This window comes from Sinohyriopsis cumingii, chromosome 13 (assembly GCF_028554795.1).
Source record: "Sinohyriopsis cumingii isolate HCF-2022 chromosome 13, ASM2855479v2, whole genome shotgun sequence".
Classification (NCBI taxonomy): Eukaryota; Metazoa; Mollusca; class Bivalvia; order Unionida; family Unionidae; genus Sinohyriopsis; species Sinohyriopsis cumingii.
Genome location: NC_142973.1, coordinates 14,966,143 through 14,988,709, shown reverse-complemented (window position 1 = coordinate 14,988,709; position 22,567 = coordinate 14,966,143). Strand labels below are relative to the sequence as shown.

Here is a 22,567-nt window from a genome sequence, read left to right as displayed (position 1 = left end):
TCTCTCGTAGACGGACGGATGCCAAGAGACTTTGACAATCAGTGATACCCAAGGCACAACAGCTGACAATGATCTTGCACTAAAAGATATTTCACACGTTTTCTTGATTTGTTTCTCGTCTGTTTTTCCTCACTTTTTATCAGTCAAATTTTTACATTTATTTGTTTGTGTGCTCTTCAGTTTATGGAGAAATGGGTTTGTTGCTCCTTTTCAGCGATGTATACCAATTCATTCTTCACGCTGACTTTACCTTTAGCAAAGAATGCATCCGACACAAATAATGTCGAGGTCTCTAGCAGTCAGATGCTCTTGTGATGAACTTATCGAGTTTAGTTTTTGTAAACATTTACTGAGTATTGAATGAGTACTATGCATCACGCTTCAAAAGTACACACAGCAAAGAGAGTCAAAATAAAAAGCTGTATTGTAATTACAGTTGGAAAGCGTTGAAAGTTTAATATCGCACTTTGGTGGACATCTAAAACAGGTGGGGAGATATTTTGAAGAAAACAGAAAACATATTTGAAATGTCATTAAAATCAAAGTAAGTGTACCTATAGGTGAACGCAGAAACAAATTTTTAAATAAAAGGGCGTAACATTAGCTTCAATTCCACAGTAACGGGTATGACTTTACAGCGAATTTGATAAAGCAGTGGATGGAGAAGGAGATGCTGGTCCATTAGGAGGCAAGGATCGTTCATTGATAAACTAAAATGGGTAAAACAAATATTGAAAATTATTTCTTCGACTTAGTTAAAAATAAAGCACAAGCAGCATTGCCTGCTATTATTGGCATTTTTTTGGTCTTCAAACTATTATAAAAATATTAAACCAATTTTAAGTTTGGGAGTTCCAAAAGTATCATCTGCCAAGTAATGCAATGGATTGATCTATATTTTTGTCTGTCCTTTCCTTGGTTTGATTCAGCTGGTGTCTTGTATATTGTCGTTTAAGTGACAAGTGCTATCGTACCCTCAAATGGTTTAGTAAAACGTCAACCCATTGTCTGGTTTCATTTCGATTGAAATACTTTCACATTCTAGTTTTAAGCTTCTTGTAATTATTACCAAACTTTTCTGACAGAAATAATCCAAAAGTTTCATTTGTTTCTCTTTTCAGTATGATTCTTAACTTCCCTGCTGTAAAATTTGTTTTACTCGTCAAACTCTATTCTTTTACGTTCTAGCTTTTTGAAGAGTTCTCATCGTATGTGTTGGGTCATTTGTTTAGCAAAACATACAGAAAATAAATGTATGGTTTATAAGTTGTCTTTATGTGTTATCAACAATCCCATAGGACTACCGTTGGAAGAGGTACTTGAATTGTCAATATTTAGCAAAATCTCTTCAATCTTCGAAACGTATGAATGTTTTCGAATTTATGTAAAGTGTTGCAATCGTTTTGTTAATTATGAAAGAACAGTTTCATATACTGAGTCGCCAGTTAATATTTTAAATTAAAATTTGTTCGCCATAAATTTATTTTCAGTACCTCTTTAATCGTTGTTGATTGACTTTGTAAGATTTACGAGGCATTCTAGTTGTACTGTATGTTTAGTTATTCCCTTATTATAATGCACTGTTTTAACTATCTTGTTATCAGGGTCATCTTGTTATCAGGGTTAATGCTACATATCGCGATGTTATGTTCATTGTAAGTTGTTGTTGTTGGGTTTAACGCCATTTTTCAGCACGCGATTGGCTATACATGGCGGCCAGTATTAATGGTGGAGGAAGAACCCGAGAAAACCCGGGAAAGAACCACCGACCCACGAGAAGCTACTGGCAAGCTTTCTCACATACCCACATTAGCCGAATCCGAGACTCGAACCCACGCAGACAGCGGTGAGATGGCAGTGATCCGTAACGGAGAACGCTTTAGACCACTCGGCCACTCGGGGCCCCTTCATTGTAAGTAATCCGTTAATCTGTTTCAACAAATACAAACAAATTAAACGTATCTTAAGATATCGACATAGCTTTCATGTTCTTCTTATTAAATATTCACATGACTTTCGTCATACAGTTCGGTTTGATACAATGTAGCATTTTACCATCATTTATGATGTGTCAGCAATTTTAAATAGACTTCTTAATGTTTTCTTTGGGTAGTTCATTATCACACTCTTCCATATCAGACATTTTCAAAACCAGCTTTTCATAAAACAAGCGATACAGCAGGTGAAGCTCGTCTCTGAAGCGTATGTCACGGGGAAAGATTTGCGGCCGGACCAGGGGTTCAAACCCACAGCCTCCCAAATTCTGGACAGCGCTGTACCACTGGATCTATTCGAGTCTATGCTCCTCATCAATTTCTATGACAGATATCTCGTATTCACAACGACAGGAACGTACTTATTGATAAATATATATAACACAAATAGTACCTTCTCAGGTCTTTTTTCTGACTGGCTCCTTGAGTCTCAGGTTGGTTACCTCTACACATGATTTGATATCGTAATCATCACTCAGTCACTCACATTATTGGACAGGAAATAAATAAAACGTGTGATAATGCTCTGTTCGTTTCAGCTATGTTCTGTAGATAATCGCTTACCCGCATATCAGATTTGGCCATATTTAGTATTTGATGGTTTTAATACCTTTTTCTCATCGCTTAAATCTGTGACCTTCTTTTGATCTGTTATTAAGAAGGTATAAAGTGCATTTAAAGTTGTAAATCATACAATAAGGAGAAATAAGATCTATGTTCGAGCAATTGATGCCGCATTTTTTCTTCTTCTATATATTAGCACATATATGTGAGATGATAACCAGAATATAAAGGTATTACAGGCTTCATGTTCATTATCAAGTTTTCGGCCTGCGTGCTATTTAAATAGGAAGGATTTAATTGTACTGTGTGAGTATGTGCTTGTTCATATTTGCGGCCATCCAGATCTGACAATGATTGTTTGAAGTGGATATTTAATCAGACGTGGACGGAGGAAACACTTGTGAACCCGACTTGAAAAAATGATAAGGGCCGGATCGCGGGGGAGGCAGGGTTTCCGAAACCCCACCCTCCAGGCTAAAACAGGAAACTTACACACACAAATGTACACTTTTCACTTGAAATTTTACCACTGTTTTATTCTTGCTGTCGTTTATTGGGCATTATGCACACTCTGATTAAATAGATACGTCGACTTTTGTTGCCTTTTCGAGGAAAGTCAGGTTCCTTTTGAAATATTGGACCGACCCTTCGCCCCCAACCACTTTACCTGATCCGGCCCTGATTATAGGGATTAGATTTACAGCCTCAGAACACACTGCACATGCTGGACCTAACACACACACACACACACACACACACACACACACACACACATATATATATATATATATATATATATATATATATATATATATATATATGTATTACGAGTCACTTAAGAAAATATTTTTTGTTGAGGGGGGAGTATCTATAAACAAGTGGATAAGGTGGCACGGTTAGTATAAGTACCGTTACCGTCTTCGAAATATATTGTTTATGATATTTAGGATTTTCATTGTACACTGAGTTATTGTTTAAAACATAATGGAGCTGAAAGAAAAGGTGTTCATAAGAACTAGTTTATATTCATGTAATCAAATATTTCAGTCAGGAGATCCTAATTATTACCAGATGTAGTAAAGGCAAGTCAGTCTGGTTCATGGTTACCACTCTAAGTCGTGGTACGTATATACTTGCTTGTAAGTTGGATCCAACTGCAAACACTACAGATGCACATAATTCGCTGTCAGATCACGCTCTTTATTTATTGTCGTAGCTACGGCCCCCGCCCCCCCCCCCCCCCCACGGTGGAGCATTTAACGAGGGGCCCAAAATGACAAGATTTACACTGGCGGGGGCTAGGGGAATTTCGGGGGGAGGGCAACATTTGAAGTCCATGTTGTTTATTCTACTAAATAATTCTAACAAGCATCATAGTCACAAGTGTGCTGGCAGATTTGTTTTCGCACTTTTTGACGTACATACTAGTACGGCCATCCCAATGGTGTATCAAAACGTGCATAATTCTTCTCTTTTCACGTTAAGGCTTTACATGATGGTTGTATAAATATTGAAATATTGGTATTCTTGTGTTTTGTGCAACAGAATTTGGGGTCTACACTGGTATGTACCAGTCTGTACATTGCCATAGAGTTATTGACATAGGCTACCAAAATAAAGCTTGCAACCGTGCATGAATTTCCGCATCCGTATAAGCCAAAGTGAGAAAACACCCTGCTTCATGTTTTAAGTCCACGATTTAGAATCCGCTCAAAATTAAACTTGGTAACATATGCTCAGTTTAATCCCTTCCGTTACACTTGTATGGAGCCAGTTAATTTGTGTTTCTATTTAGGCACTGAAAGCCGATTAAAATCGCATCATTTAAGCCAGTTAACAGACCTCTTAACTACATCAAAGGGGTCATCAAGTTACTTATGCGTAGTCAACTTGCCAGTTTCTTCAACTAAACAAATAAATTACATTTTTAAAGTCTATATTTCTGGTCAGTTTACCCATTTGGTAAATATCAGAATGAACATAGATAAAATCAGCTTCACCAAATCAGCAATTATAATCAATACATTTTGCCTAATACATTGAAATATCAGTGACTCATGCTCGAGGAGTGGTGAAGTGTCCGATTGGTACCTTCTTGACAAAATTCTCACTTTGCGACATTTAACCAAGTTAATGAATATTCATCTCAATCTGTCAGAGTGTAATCCTTAATCAACACGCGGAAATCCTAACAGAAGCTGGTCCGATGTGAAATTAGCAGATCAAATTTCAATGTTACATGTCGAAAATTCCAATTTCATATTTGGAGTCAAATCATATTTCGAGTTTTGCAGCGTTTTCTGTTGAATTACTCAGCGGTGGTGGAAAGTTACATTTTCTTTGTGGCGGTTTTAGATATTATCTGTTGAATTACACAGAGATGGCTTACATTTCAATGAGGTATGTCGAGAATTCTACTTTCACGTCTTGAATCAACATGTTTGCGTTGAAAATTGCAGTTCGATCTTTATAAGCCCTAAAACCTTTTAGTTTTAATGTAATGCAACTGTAACTTACTGGATATTAAAGACACACACATTAGTTCTTGATATCTTGGTGACAAACAACACGCATTAGTTCTTGATATTTTAGTGATGAATATAAACTCTGCAAGGGCATAAATGAACAAATTTAAAAACTGGCAAGTTGAAAGTATAATCATCATGGAAACGATGGCAGTAATTACGTGTGCTCAAATGGTGCAAAGTTTGCAGTAATTACGTGTGCTCAAATGGTGCAAAATTTACAGTAATTATGTGTGTTCAAATGGTGCAAAGTTTACTTGTGTTCAGATTATAATCAATATTTTCGATATCATAATTTCTAAAATACGTGCAGCTTTTGCCTTGTATTGACATTCATGGAACAAAATAATAAAGCGTCCTTAAAAAATTAATGTAAGGTCAAAAGACAATATCAACACAAAATTTGGTTCAAGATGTGAACATAGGAAATGGAACTTTCAGCTACCGCTGGGTTACCCAGCAGAATTCTCGACATAGGAGATAGAACTTTCAATTACCGATGTGGTGCTCACCTGAATTCTCGACACGTGAGATTAATTTCAACTGATAATTTCTCACTGGACAAACTTCTGTCCCTTAACACATTAACCCCTGGAAGTTTTTGTCGTTTTCGCCTGAAAATCGAGTAGGAAACAAATTTTCAAAGCTATTTCTGAATACATCGTAATACATCAACTTCCAGGTGATTTTCCAACAACCTAATACCTAGTTGTGTTAGAAACATCGTTTCTCATTGGCTATTTGGCTCGCGCATGAGCAGAAGAGGTTCTTTGTTGGAGTTCTTTATTTCTTTCTTTCTTTCGTATCGAGACCACTCTTTATTCCAAATGCCCATCTTATCCTTTTTTTTTGCAAAGGTTCATCTGTCTATTTGCAGTTCATACCAGTCTGCCTTAGATCTGAGACCATAAAGTCTAAAATCAGGAAACAGAATCGGATTCCGACCAAAGCCGAATTTTGGGTGTAAACAAATTCGTGTCCAAAAAAATGAGGTTTTTCCCTCTTTAATTTGTAGTGCAACTAGAACTTCCAGATTATTTGGTATCATTGTAGAGCTACATCTGTCTACCTTTCTATAATACCACCCACTTTAGTGTATCGTACACGACCTTGACGCTACAGAGCTCGGCAGTAGGCTACTACCTCCTGTCACGTAAACTCGTCGCCAGGGGTTAATGTGTTAAGGCGCCTCAAATAACTAAACACTCACAAACACGAAGAGTATGATGAAGTCGTTTCGAAGAGTACAGGTTTAACATGTTTACCAAAGGTCTTGTTTTCTGCAAAATAGGGAACAATCTACAAAATCTCTTTCTTCTGTTCTATAAACTGTTAGTAATTTGATCACACTACTTTTAAATGGTAACTCACAAATACCTACGGTCTTTTTTTAAGCTATTCCATATAGACTTTTAGAATTTCCCATTTCTTTTGTGTAGACTTTCAGAAGTAGATCGTACTATTCTTACTCAATGGGGTACGGAGCAAAAATGCATCCCAGGGCGGAGGTCCGAGATGCCACCCTTTGCTACGTATTTTATTTAGCTATACCTTTGTTAGTCTTTAAGGACGGCCACCACCAAAGTTTTAAAATATTTTCCTCCTTTACCCCTCCCCCTTTATTTTTTTCTTTTAAATTTTTTCTTCTTTCCTTTTCCCCCATATTTTGCCGTCCGTAAAGAAGTGCCGCCCATGGCGATTTGCCCCCCATTGCTCCCTGTTCGATACGCCAGTGTTCTTACATTTTCATTGTGCCGATAGATTTAAGGTTGCAAATGAATAGCAGCATCAGTTCCAACCAATGCTTTACATGTATTATCAAATAAAACCTCAATTTGCAGTATAGACACAATTACGGACATAATCGAAGCTTGGAAACCTCTCAAAGAAAACAAATTGCATCATATTTTTGGATATTTTTCGGCATTGAAAGACGTACAGAATGTTTGCATCGGAAAAGTCGTTAATATCCCAGATATCAAACATGACGTTCTCTAACAATCAGGCAAATGTGTTGTGTTGACTGCCTGATCACATTGGCATAAACGGTCACGAAAGGGCGGTTAAAGCTTAACATGCGCTGAAGAAAAAGAACAACAGAGCCACTTTTCTGCTGCTGAGTTGCCGTAAAACATCTCTGCATAGATACATGAATTTTCACTCCCACAGACGTTGCACTCTTTTGTGTAGGCTCATCATAGTACTGACATGGTGTATTACGTCAAATCGTAATTGAGAATTGGACAATTTTAATCTTGAACTTGAGTACGATTCTGTTTTAAATTATGTTTACGCCACTTCTAGATTATGAAACTTTAACAGTTTCTCATTCTGTCATTTTGACGCCTATAATCCTAACATAAAGTCGATGGTAAATTAAGGCAAATTAACGTCCACACATGTGATTAAATTCAGATTACGAAGGCTTCTCATCTTTCGTAATAGTACATAGCAACCGTTTCCAGATGGAACCTTTGGCAGCAAAACAGCACACAAACTTCTGAACTTGAGTACTTGTCTAACATTTAAATTTTTACGATCTTAAAGCCAGCTATGATAGATCTAAACATCATATTTTACAGCATCGTTCTGCAGAGAAAGACACCGAAATAATTATAGGAATGAGAAATAACCGCATAAAATTAACATTTTTCTCGCAAATTTAATTTCTAAAATTTAAGCAAAAAGGAGCAGTAAAAAATTCACATTTGGATACAATTATCTGAATGACAATTTTCGTCAGATGATACGCAATATGGCTGATGATACGTAATATGTCGGTCTGATGATAAGTAATAGATCAGTATGATGACACGTAATAGATCAGTATGATGATACGTAATATATCAGTCTGTTGATACGTAATATGTCAGTCTGATGATACGTAATATGTCTGTTTATAAGTAATATGTCAGATGATACGTAATATGTCGGTCTGATGATAAGTGATGTCAGTCTGATGATACGTAACATATCAGTATGATGACACGTACTATATCAGTTTGATGATACACAATATATCAGTCTGATGATACGTAATATATCTGATGATGCGTAATATATCAGTCTGATGATACGTAGTATGTCTGAAAAGTAATATGTCGGTCAGATGATAAATAATATGTCAGTCTGATGATATGTAATATTTCAGTATGATGACACGTACTATATCAGTATGATGATACGTGATATGTCAGCCTGGTGATACGAAATATGTAAATATGATACGTAATATGTCTAATGATAAGTAATATGTCAGTCTGATGATAAGTAATATGTCAGTTCGATTATAAATAATATGTCGATCTGATGATACGAAATATGTCAGTCTGATGATATGTAATTGTCACGGAATGGTGTAAATGTTGTTAATTAAATACATGTACTCGGGTTTCGTTTCTTTTCTCTGTACAACGATACCCGAGGGTGATTATAATATGGTCTATGTATTTCGAAATCGTGAGTACGATTCGTCCTGTGCCTCACGTGCAAGGTGCTTTTGATAAAGAATAACGAAAATTCTAAAGGTATAAATACGTTACTACATGTAAAGGACCTTTACAATACTAATGGTTTTGTCAGCAAGCGGCTTGCTTAAAGGATTCGCACAACTCCAGCTGTAGGGGTAGGTAATGTTTTGGGTTTTAAGTGATAACTAGTGTATTACCATATTTGCCTTTGCATGTTTGTTATAGTTTTCTTTACATACCATAATGCGTGCATTTTTTATTCTTGTTGCGATGTAGATTTATATTGGTAATGCAAAGCTACATTTCTTAAAAGAATTGTTTACTATTGTCTTATCAAGCAGGGTTAGGTTTACTATTGAACCTCTGTTTTGTAATTGCCATAATAATAATATAATATTTTTAACTTACCATGTATAACGTTCTTACGTTATGTCTGTATCAAGTGTAGTACACTGTATCGGGCATATTTTCAGCTGAGTGTGAGTGAGGTTTTGATGGTAGGAATATCCGGGGTGTCCGGTGTTGTCCGAGGGTAGAAACGTCCGTGTCCGGAGCGTTTAAGGTGCCGGAGCGTCTAATGTCTAGCGTCCGGAGTGTCCAGAGGGACTAAGGTGACCCAGCTGTAGAGCCGTCAAAGGACCAGGGGGTCCGGAGGGTCTAATATTTCAAGTGTCCGGAGAGTCTAATGTTTCAAGTGATCATAGTATTCCGAGGGTCCGGAGTCTATATTGGTTGTGAAATTGATTCGGAGGAGCTGTGGAGCGGATATGGTGCACGGGTGACGGAGTGCATCTCCACACATGTATTTTTAGCTGTATGCTAATTTTGGGTTAGTAAGACCCAGTGTATTATTCACGACTGGAAGGATAGATTGTATATCCGTTCTTGTTTAGTGACATAATTTCGCTACCTGAGCGAATACATTTTTTACTATGTGTAAAAACTTACATTGTTTACTATTTGAGTGAACTATATTCATCTTTCCATTATTGAATCATTTGTGAAATCAGTTATCCTGTATTTTAGGGTTACTGAACTAAATTTATTGGTATATTTTTTTCATCTTTGAAACTGTGCGTTTTTTTTTTGTTAAATAGATCCAATATTTGGATTATAAAAACGCACACATCTTCATAATCCACTACTCACATAAATCGCTACATTAAACCATATATCTGTGTCGTCAAAACGTGTCCTGTTGTTAATCCGAAATATCTCACCCGGTTATCTTGTTACAGTAATATGTCTGATGATACGTAATATATCAGTCAGGTGATACGTAATATATCAGTCTGATGATACGTGATGTGTCGGTCTGATGATAAGTAATATGTCGGTCTGGTTCTTGCTACAATTTTACATAGACAGCATGATTGACTACCTCTTGCTGTTAAATAAATCAATGTAGCGATTCACATTTCTAAATCCCCCACTCTTTGTAAAGGGTGAGGGTTGATTGGCGGATTGTACCTTCTTTCAAGGTGTCCGCTTTATTCGGTTCTCGTTATCTAGGAGATGATCGCTTTCGGTGTTATTGCCCGGATTGAGTAAACGTATAGGTAGAATAAATAGAGATCTGAGCAGATATATAGAACAGAACAACTTGAGACCCCGTACATTAAAAATCAAAATTTAATCAATTACATAAACAATGGTGATAATACAATACATTAGGAAGATACACTTCTTTCTGGAATAATTCTTTCATGGAATTTCAAAACACAAATATATTTATAAAAAATAGCTGATCTGTTTTACTGATAGAATTAGTTCATCATACGATCGAGTGAACAATCGAAGTCATTGCCTTGTACAATTGCATAACCTGCTTATCTCTGGTTCACTCCAATTTCACTGTAGCTGTTCTGTCCTTTCGCCTTTCCTTTTCCTTCCATTTCTTTTTTCTCTCCAACCTTCCTACGGTTTCGCCTCCCTTCGGCCCTCAAACTTTGTGTGGGTAGGTGGATATGTAAGCATGTAGATACACAGATACGTGGATATGTCAGTGTGTAGGTACATATGAGGATACGTCTGGGAATACATCTGAAGAGTTATTTTCCCGTTTGAAAACAAAGAACAACCACAATTGCCTGTCGGTTATCCTACTGGGGATAAAACATTACTCCCCTCTCGTTATCAGATTTTACTATCGGTATTGAAACAGATACCAAAGGCTATTTAATCAGACCAATCGTGGCAGACCAAAACAAACCTAGTTTCATAAGAGTAATGTACTTCGTAATGGCAAATTCATCACTTCGCATTAACATGAGACTCAGAAGTTCCGCTCTCGTCTCAATTACACAAACGAATGAATGAAATTCACTACCTGGATTTACGTTATGCTCAGCGAATACACACATTCAAGTCTTTAGCATACATGAAATCACACTGCATAACTTAACGTAAAATTTCAGTCAATATGTACTAAAGTCTTTATCATACTTGAAATTACCTGAGATCGGTGAATTCACACGGATTCTCGTAACTCATATCAGCTAGAGTAATACAGGAAATTCTTAGAACCTAATCCTTATAAAAACAAGACGAAAATGCAAACAATTCGACAGCCTTATATAAAAAAGATCATTGTACGAATTCATATAAATAAATATATATATATATATATATATATATATATATATATATATATATATATATATATATATATATATATATATATATATATATATATATATATATATATATATTTATATATATATATATAAACTCAACAGTTATACTCACATCAAGAGAATTGATCTACGAATTTAAACAAATAAATTCATGCAAATATTATCAAATAATTCAAGCAAAACGTTATATTGGTATCAACGAATCTCATGAATTTGACGCAAATACATTTTGTACTTCCAAGCGTTGTTCGTTTATATCGCCACAATTGTGTCCGTCGACCTTCCAGACATCCGATCCCTTGAACAAATGTTGTACGAGAGAATTTCTTCCAAACTAACTCTTGGAGTCCCCTGTACCTTTACGCTTGCAGCAAAGCTTAGGCTGATTAGATTTTTCGATGGAGGGAGGAGGATGTTTACAGCGAGGAAATTCGTACGGGAAACACGCCCCTTATTTAGCATAACCAATCAAGATGAAATACATTTACCGCCTTTTATAACTAAGCGCCGAAATTGGGGTAAACTTGCCCTAGGTCTTCGACTAACGGTTTCTGGAATTTTTAAAGTTTGACAGTTCCACTAAGAAATCGAAATTAACCCTGTCCCTAAATAGGGTTAACACTGTCCCTTAATTTAAAAAGCTCTACCTCTGCCGACCAGACATTAGGAATCGCTGTATTATAGCAAGCGCCTGTCCCCATAAATCTAATTAGTTGTTCTCTGGCCAAAACTAATGTGCTTTTCGTGGATCGACAGAAATTTGCTCCCTCGCAGCATTCAAATCAGGTAGCTTTAAATAATAAGGTCGTTGTTAGATGAAGACTCGGGTGGATGTAGATTCCAAGAATGTGTACATCTGATGCATGTATCGTAATAATTACACGGTTCATTTAGCCTCTATTTAACTGGCAGACTCGAGGGAGAAGTTTGGTTTTAAACGCTCTACCTCGTTTTCGAATAACACACTTCTGTTAATCTTCATTAACTGTTTTATTTAGTTTTCAACTACCACTCGATAAAAATTGGCCATTGTTGAAAATATTAGTGAAACAGTGTCTGGATATTAGTTATTTTATTTATTAACAATCAGTGAGACTCTAATATTCTGCGGAAAATTCTTAGGGTTTACCATTTCATTGTGGGGCGGGGGTGATTTTCTTTCAAACCAGGATAATTAATTTTGCTGCAAGATAATTTATGCATTTTTAAAAACTGTTGTAATGGATATAATTAGTGATTAGTTTTTTTAATCCTCAAGTCAGATCATGAATATTTTTGGGAGGCCAGAATATCTCCCCCCCCACCCGCCCCAACCATTCCCCCTCAAACCCAAACAAAACAAAACATCATAACGAAATGGTCGATCCCACGTTGAACTGACTAGGTTATGCCGTGTAACACGTAATACTTCTGCTGTTGTTCCACTCAATAATTTTGTACAACTCCAAATGCAAAATACTTGCATATTCGGAGGACAACAAAAACTGCATTTCACTTTAGTACCATTAAAACTGCAAACAACAGAAAAACAATGCTTTAGAAACGGAGTGTACGGGCAACCTTGTACACGGATTAGATGTATTGCTGTCGGTTAATTTTCACCCAGGTTTGTACATATTTCAGATCTGGCCAAGATGACATTCTTCGGTGACAGCAGCAGCGTCCCCTATTCAAACAGTACCTTCCAATCCGGCCAGTACATTTCAAACCAGCCTCCCTCTCAGATCACAGAAATCAATGGGGCCACCTTCCAGAGTAATCACCAACTCCGGGAGCTAACGATCTCCGGGAACAGAATTTACACCCTTCATCCATACAGTTTCCGATCGCTGTTCAACCTTCAACACCTAGCCATTCCGAATAACAACATTCGGCATATGTCGGCTGCAGCTTTTAGCGGTCTACAGTTCCTTAAGGAGTTAAGACTTTCTGATAATATGATTGGCTATATAGCGCTACTTACGTTCAATTCATTGGCTAACCTCCAGTATTTGTATCTAAACGGAAATAAGTTAAGTAAATTAAATCGTGGCATCTTCCAAGGACTTTTTAACCTGCAATACCTTGATTTATCCAGAAATCAATTTGCTGACTTTTATGACAACGTTTTTGATGATGTTGCAAATTTGAAAGAGTTACACATGACTGAAAATCTACTATGGGTTATACGACCGAGATGGTTTGAGAGGCTGACATATTTAAAGAAGTTGGAGCTACGCGGAAATATAATAATACGAGTTGAGACTAGCACCTTTAAGACTCTTTCAAATTTAGAATATTTAACTCTCTCAGCAAACAGAATTACCAACATATCCGCAAATGCATTCGGCGATTTGATAAACATAAAGAACCTGGATTTATCTAGGAATGATATTATGAAACTTGAACCCGACTGTTTTGCTGGACTAACGGCCATCGATGACTTGGACCTTAGCGTCAATAAAATATCTTTCGTCGACAACAAAACTTTTCTTTCCACACCCAAACTCCGAAGACTGGACATGTCCGATAATGAAATAGCAGACATAGAAGAAGCAGCTCTGCAGAGTTTGAAAGACTTACAAGAATTGGACATGTCGCATAATAAGCTGAAAACTATTAGAAGAAATACTTTTTCTGGACTTGTAGAGCTCAGGGAACTGAATCTCGAGCATAACAAGATTACGCAAATCGAAGACGACGCTTTTAGTGTGGCCAATTTAAATCAATTATCTAAACTTACATGGTTGAGTCTTCAATACAATAAGATACTGCAACTGAGTAAATATTCTCTGTATAGTCTTCCGCATCTGAAATTGCTGAATATGGGTCACAATCGACTAAAGAGTTTCCACGAGAGAACATTCCACACCCTGTCGAGCCTCCGGAATCTGATATTAAATGGGAACAGGTTAAGGCAGCTTCCTGATGGTCTGTTTCGGAATCTTAAGCAGGTAATCTCGCTTAATTTGAAAGGCAATAGGTTGGAGGTGATTACGAATGACACCCTTAGCGGCCTTAAAAGTCTTGAGGATCTCAATCTGGAATCCAATAACATAGAAACTATTGAAACGGACGTTTTCATGAATGTTCCTAAACTTACTCAGCTGAATCTACAAGATAACAAGCTGTCCATCTTAAATTTCACAACCATGCGGTTCCTGGCCAACCTAAGAAATATTGATCTGAGCGGCAACCAGTTGAATTCTGTCCACTTCCCCAGTAAATCAGAGACAAACCTACATTACTTGGATTTATCAGACAACCGCCTTGAATCTCTGTCGGAAGACATCTCAAACGTGATCTTTTCATCTGCGAGCTTGGCTCTGTGGGACAACCCGTGGTCATGTGACTGCCAGCTCCGCTGGCTCGTTGAAAATGTGAGGCAGTATTATATAAGGTTGGAGAGACATCGCGAAACGCTGTGTCGAACTCCGTCTCATCTATCTGGCAAACAGGTAACAAAATAGTTATCAATACCTTGGTTTAAATCATATACTACAATATTGCAACAAAAACTGCTGTTCTTAGATGATTAATATCAATGAAGTAACACACACACACACACACACACCATAAAGGATCGAATATCCAAACCCGTCGGGAGGCACAGATTTTGAGATTTCTTCCGGATAATCTTTCGTCCGGATGATTGAATGTTAGTCAAAAAACATAACTTTGACTGTATATGTATCAGTAATTAAACCGATAATTGTACCTTTGTATATGTATCGGTGATTAAACCGATAATCATATGTTTAACTATTTATGTATCAGTAATTAAACCAATAATCGTACGCTTGACTGTATACGTTTCAGTAATTAAGCAAATATTATTGTTTCGTAGACATCTGACATACTTAAAAGCTTGTATAGTATACTGCCTTTGACTGGACCGTTACGAGTCACTTCGTCGTACTTGGTTAGAGTGGGATTTCTGCATGGCAAATGATACATTGTATTGGCGGTATTTGCTCAGTCACAAGCGGATGTAACAATACATTTTCTTTCTTTATAGTCCACTCACATATTTCTCCTAACTACATGTATCTGAACTTTACAGAGATAAGTTAGCTATTTATAATATCAATATGATTGTAACTATGAGATTATATTTGACTTCTGAGTTTTCTTACATTGTTTTATGTTGGCGCCTTGATCGGCAAATTAGTTTCATATAAAAATGCATGTACCTTGTAAATTCTTGGAGACATACGGTAGTCGTTCGTACTAGTGAATGGTCCGGATAATCTGAGTCCAGTGAATCGATGCTTTTTTTAGTGTTCCTTCGTTTGCTGTCTCTTGTTCAGATAAACTGTATGACGTCATAGTTACTACTTTGACGAGCCCTGATCTGTCGATTCTTTCCACTTTCAGTTGACAGAAGTGCCACCACGCCAATACCAGTGTGACGACAACAACCGCTTTCAAACTCTTCAATGCGATACAGTACAGATTCGGGAAGCAGTAGGCAAGGAAGGCAATGCAAACCCCGTCAGGTACATACCAGACCCAAAACACTACCAATTTTCATAATCCCCTTTTGTTGTCTTCTTCGTTTTTTGGTAATTAGAAAAATGCAAATCAAAATGATGTAGAAAATCTGCATGACAATAGCTTTTTCCTTTTGTCATGCATATGACCTTAATTTTGTACTTGATTTTTGCGATAACAAACGTTGCAAGCCCCTAAACCAGCACTAGGCAAACTACGTCGGGCGATCCAACCCGCGCAATGGTTTTATCCGCTTATTTACATCATGGGGTATGGCTTTAAAAATCACTTATCTGGCAGTTGCACACGCCTGCCCCAAACTTAGTCCGATATATATATATATATATCATTCGTTGTTTGCATTAGAAAATCCCGTATAGGGATATAATAATAGTAAAGGTCAAAGTTTAACGCCACTATACCAGTCATATATTTAATATTACTATCTCATCTAAGGATACGACAATTTTTTTTTACATTTCTACATTGCCATCTCCTATAGAGATGCAACACCATGACTGGATGTGCATTACCGTCTCGTGCACGGATACCTACAGCTCAGTCATTTGGTTTGAAAATAAGTAAAACTACTAGAATACTTAGTGTTTAGTTCAAGTAAATACTGTGTAGTCTACTACAATTTGGTTTTGTCTTCTCGTCATACTAGCCGGTCAGGAATTTAATTCGTACTTGACTTGAATGACAATATTTATTTCGGTCTGTAGCACATTATTTATTATTTCAAAAAAAATAAATAAAATACGTTACTATAAATGCTAGCATAAACAATTAGTAGTATTTTTAAAATGTTTTAGATTCTCATGTAGTTTCATTACCTTTAAATACTTTCTCTCTGGTATTTCAAAATATATATAAAAAAAATCTTGCAGTAACTGAGTTAAAACCTTACTAAAATAATGATGCAGGTGTGGTTTTGAATATTATCAACCCCGAATCATCGAAGAGAACGTGTAAAGGAACCCTAATACTGTGATACTCAAATGTTGCCCCTTCAGGACAGGCTATGTAGTTGCCAGTACACAATTAGTTTAGTGAGCTGGCCGATCATGCAGACGTATGAGGCTTATTTTTCAGACAGAAGTCTGCTGTTCGACTCTTGGCTACGATACCATTTTTCACATAAATTGAAAACACGTGTTTTTTCCTGTCAATTCACTTCATTCAACTATGATAGTAGATTTGGTTGTTTTGGTCTGAGTCAAGGGAGTCGAAGGACTGTGACATCAAATCGGTACTAATGGTGAGCTTGGCTATCTTTATTGCTTGTTTTGTTTCTGATTATTTTTTTTATAAATATCTCTTATGCCTGTTATATATGACATGATGATCAAAATAAAATCTTCGTGGTCGATTTAAATGTCATTGATCGCTTTGTTTATCATGTAGTCGGCACTTTTAAACTTCGTGGTTGATATAATTGTCACTGATCGCTTTGTTTATCATGTAGTCGACACTTTTAAACTTCGTGGTTGATTTAATTGTCATTGATCGCTTTGTTTATCATGTAGTCGGCACTTTTAAACTTCGTGGTTGATTTAATTGTCACTGATCGCTTTGTTTATCATGTAGTCGGCACTTTTAATCTTTTTTGTATATCAGTTTTGTTTGTTTTTTCTTGTGAGCGTTCTGTATGCTCCATTTTTTTCATAAGATCTCTGCAATGTTCGAGTTTTGTGATCAAATAATACCTAATTTCGTACATTTTTGCAACCTGAAATTAAGAATCTTGTCTATGGCCAGTGTAGGCCACAACAACGGAGCACAAGGTGTTTTATATATGTATAGTGGTAATTGCACACATACTGTGCATACAAAACAGAGTCCGACAATCGACCCGCAGCTGAAACTTTCCGCTGTTTTAACTTGTACTGGTGTGTTTGTAATTTTAGCATTTTTCTTTTATTTTCGTTTTAAAACAAACTTGATGGCATCTTTTGGCCCACCTGTACTCATTTGGTATGTAGATGTCATGGTTTTGAATCAGTAATGATGATGTCAGGCAGCAGTCCATTTACTATCAGGTGGGGAATGCTAATCATCCTAGTGAACTAGAATTATTGGCTTTATCGATTTTTCAATATTCATTGGTACAGCTCATTAGGTTGATGGTTAACAGGTTTGTAAATCTCAATAGTTTGTACAAGGCATGCTGTAGCCAACTTTAATATCAGAGCTTAATGTTCCATGGTGAATTGTATTGATGTTTCTCGTTTCAGTTGACATTTGTCTGAAGGTAAAGGCTATTTTTGATTTGCCTATGACTGCACATTACTAACATTTTTTTTCTTCTTCTGGTAAATGCCAATGTCCTGTTACTTAGTCGATTGCGCACTATTTGGAAATGGAATAATTGGGTTTGCAGTGTTTTCAGTATGTATGCTTAATAGCGGATCTTTTTACATGTTAAACAACTTCTTTAACGTTATGGTGTAGACAAATTGGGGGAACAGATCTAATTGGTGTATGGTTAAAAAAAGACTTAATAATTTTTTTTCCACACAAGTAACCGCGATGGCTCAGTAATTATCATGCTGGACGCTCGACCGAAAGAATCAAATAAGACCTTCGCTCCAATTTCTTTCGCACTATTCAACCTACTGGTGCTGCTGTGCCGTTAAACACTAAACCAATCCTTGTTTCGGTCGACATTTTTTTTTAGGTAAAAGATATGATATAATTGCTTCAAAAATTAAAACATTTCTAGTATTCGATTTTTTACATGTTGAGTTTTGCTTGATTTTTAATTGTTTATTTCAAGATCTTTTACAACTACGAATGATCAAGATTCCACAACTGCTATGCCACCACCTACCAATAAAAGCTTTTATTGTTTGACGCTATGTGAATTTGTAGTGTTTATTTTTGGTAGTGTGTCATGCAGCGATGGTACAGCATCGTGTGATTTTGCTGATTCTTGTTTTTCCTTTAAAAGTTTCACCTTTTGATTTTTTTTTTAAATTTGTGAACTTTTTCCAAGTTGTCTTCCATATTCAACTTTCATTGTTACTTTTATTTTTTATTTTTCTATTTAACCTATCTTCCCTTGTGACTTGTTCTCTTCATTCACACTCATATTTGGAAAATTAGCTAAATATTACATCATAATGTTAAAGTCATGTTTCAGTGCTTCTTTAATATTGAAAAATAAAACATATCTAATTTGGTAAATAAAACGATCCATTTCAAAACATGCCCAAAAGGACAAGAAAAAACTCACAACTGAGTCCAGAAATGACCGTTATTCGAATCGTATCATGCAGCATACAGTGAAAGTGGCGTGAAGGAAAGAAATAGCACATACATACATATATGAAAGGAAATATGAATTACATAAATGAACACAGGAGACAATGTTATCCGAACGTATGGGAAAGAAGAAAAGGTTTATAAGCATTAAGAGACAATGTTGTCAGATATCACTTAAAAATAATAAGTGTTCCAACAGTTTATTTCATTCGTAGATGACTAAGTTTTATCAATAGTTCGTAAGGTCTTTTTGATCTGACCTATCCTGGACAGCAGAGAAAATGTTTTCAACACTAAATACATGGTGTAGTCAGTAACAACAGATAAAAAAAAGATAAAATGCCATTAAGGGAAGAGACAGAATATCACAATTAAAATGTTGAATCCTTCAAGATGGTTATCGTTATCACCGAGGAGATTTTGAGCAGTATGGCATTGTCCGTTCCCCATGTAAAACCATACTGCATTGTGAGCAACAACTCTTGTAATATCAGTTAGTATAACAATTGTTGATAAAGACGCAAATCCGTGAACAACAAAGCGACTGGTAAAGCGAGTGTGTTTTTCACTAACGACAAGGTTCAGGAAAGACATTATGGAAAAGTGTCTCTGGCTATCATTGTCGTCTGTCTTATTTGCGTTATTAAATTATAAAGGTATATCCTCCGGCTATCGTTGTCTTCTATCCTTTTAAGGTTGTTCAGTCCTAAACCTATATATGTTTAGCCATAATTGTCTTCTACCTCATTTAGGTTGCTAGATACTAAACATACATTTTTGCACACTTTAAGACACATATTTCTGTGAGAGCTTAATTTTTTCAGTCTGTGTGGAATTTTCTCCTGAAATAATTATGATGGTGCTTTTTTATATAAAAAACAACAAAACAAAAAAGCTTATATGAAACGGCTAGTCGTTAATTGGCCAGATCAGCGTACGTATAGAACCTAAGTTTTGTTTGAAGATCATCTTAATATGTTTGCAAATGTGAAATATCAATGCAAATTTCACCAGATCCTTTTGAATTATAAATCAGTTTGTCACGTTTCTTTCCAGAATAGCCAAAAACGTAGCTCGTGATTGGCACGTGTCACTACGAAGTCTCGACAATTTTACTGACTGGTGTAATGGCATGATGTTGAACGAAAATTGGGCGATCACGAGGCACAGCTGTATGAGATCGAAGCTCACAGTTCAGAATGAGAGAATCAGGGTAAAAGTTGGTGCCAAAGAAGAGAGGAAAATTCTTCTATTGATAGATTACCCTCAGCGAGTAATTGTTCCCGATTACGACATCTCTTTAATCAGGTTGACACCAAGGACATCCGGAAAGGTAAACTCTCGGCAACCGTGTGTCTTAACTTACACTCAATATCACCAGTTATCACGGGCAACAGGAGAGGCCGTGTTTTCCAGCCTGAACTCAGACAGTGTTGGTCAGCGGACACGTCTTACGGTGCGAACAGGCAAGATATATAATGAGTGTCCAGAAAAGGGACTTATTTGCTTGAAAATGAGAGGCAGGAACACTACCTTGCCCATTGAAGGAGTTCCACTCTCTTTGAGATATCAAGGAATTTGGTATTTTGCGGGACTTGGACATTCAATGATGAAAGATACTGGTTACGGGACTTTTACTCCTCTTTGGAATACAGCCAATTGGATCAACAATGTCATACACGAAATTGACACAAAATGTGAATTCAAGAACGTAAAAGGCGAATCTAGCAAACTGTGCAAAGCTTTTAATATTCCTGGAGTCACACAAGAGGTATAATCATGGCGTTAAGCAGTTTCCTCAAACTCACATACGTGAAGCATTTTTTTAAAAAATACCAAACTGATACCAGAAGGTCATCGGCAAATATGAATCAAACACACCGTCGATTATAGTACTTGTTTTCTTGAAGTGTGCATTGTTCACAGAGTCACAGAAGTAAAAGAGACAGTGATTGCTCTACATTTAGAAGCCACGTTACAATTTGGATCAAACAGGTGCCCGTCTGTACTTAATATTCAGTTGCGATACGAAACTGACTCTTTTGTTGCTAGAGTTAAGATTAATTTTGTCGACGTAAATTATGATTTCTGCGTGAATCGTCTGAGAGAATACTTTAATTAGTATTTAAAAAATGTAGAAAAGTGCCGTACACACTTGATTGCTTGCATTTCGTCGAACAACGTCTAGAACTGACTCGAAAACTAAAGTGACTCTTTAACTGGTGACGATCAATGTCTTCTTGGTGTGTGCATCGCTTTCATTTGTAATGGATGTCCATAGTCGTTCGTTCTGAATAAGTAAAAATGTATATTAATGAAGCACAAAGAACACTTTACACGATGCATATTTATGAATCTGCTGACTTGTACGTAATCGATTTAAATGTTGTGTATAGTAGTAGTTCAAGAAAAAATATTATTTTTCTTCATTGTTGCAATTTAGATAAATTGTTTACTTATTTATACACTGGAAATGTATATTTCGAATTTGGTTCAATCTGCCTCTCTCTCTCTCTCTCAATCTCTCTCTCTCTCTCTCTCTCTCTCTCTCTCTCTCTCTCTCTCTTATTGGAAAGCTCCACATATACGAGTACTTTGAATATTTTGATGAAACAACGCAATCATAGAACAAAAAAAAATGTGTTCATCAATGTTCAGTATTTTTAAATATATCTAATGACGTTTACCATGAATAACTGATGACATAAAAGGTTGAGGCCCTCCCCTCCTTTCCAATACCCCTTTCCCAAGTATTAAGAGATTTGGGCGTCCGCACATAGGAGAAAAGGGTGGTGGGGTGTGTGCAAGTGCCCCACCTCCGTATTTCACTTTCAAATATGTTTTGACCTACATCCGTAAAACCTAATAGCTGACCAGTACGTGTTTCCCCCACCCCCACCCCCAAAATATTCTGCTGGCGCACCTGTCAGGAGACATTTCGAACGTTTCCTGCATGGTTAAAATTATTCCCTGGAAAAATTTACAATGCAGGAACTTCCGGCAGTTAGCTGTCTGGTCCCTCATTAGGGGATCCATCCTATAGGCCCCTTAGCTACATATTTACGCCCTCGCCCCACCCGCCCCTACAACGATAGGCCTGGATCCGGCTCAAACTAGCAATACCTTAAAGATGTAACGTCGTACTTTAACACCCTGATAAAAGATACGATAACACCGTGACGTTGAGGGATGTGTGTATGTATGTACAGCAAACAATAAGTTACGCCCTGGCACTATATCAGGGCACCTGGATTAGCTCAAGATGCGAGTTTAAATATATTGGGTGTTCATTTCGAAAATTTGACTGATTATGCCATGTTTCTTATGATTGAAGTAGAATTATTTATAGAATTAATTTGATACAACATAGACATGATAATACCACCAAGAATATTATGCGGATAATGAACGATAAAGTTTTTAAAAAGTACGGAGAGTTCAATGAGACAAAACAATATCATGTATAATGTACTTAGATGACAAGAATATGTATGGGTGGAGATTGAACATTACTAGGCACACGAATATGCATGGGTGAGATTTACATTAGTAGGCACACACGAATGTGCATACGTGGGAATTGAACATTAGTGGGCACACACGAATATGCATGGGTTGAATTTAGATTAGTAGTTTTG

The 22,567-nt window shown here is 36.6% G+C and overlaps 1 protein-coding gene across 1 annotated transcript in view; it reads left to right on the top strand.

The window, feature by feature from the left end:
• The window catches only part of LOC149784976 (uncharacterized), a 63,654-nt gene extending 42,260 nt beyond the window's left edge, over positions 1 to 21,394 (top strand). Inside the window, exons 2-4 of the mRNA XM_089978645.1 lie at positions 12,813 to 14,626; positions 15,546 to 15,667; positions 19,986 to 21,394. Coding sequence (XP_089834771.1) covers positions 12,813 to 14,626; positions 15,546 to 15,667; positions 19,986 to 20,706 — 2,657 coding nt within the window. The 3' untranslated portion in view covers positions 20,707 to 21,394. The remainder of the gene's footprint in view (positions 1 to 12,812; positions 14,627 to 15,545; positions 15,668 to 19,985) is intronic.
• Positions 21,395 to 22,567: the final 1,173 nt, after the last annotated feature.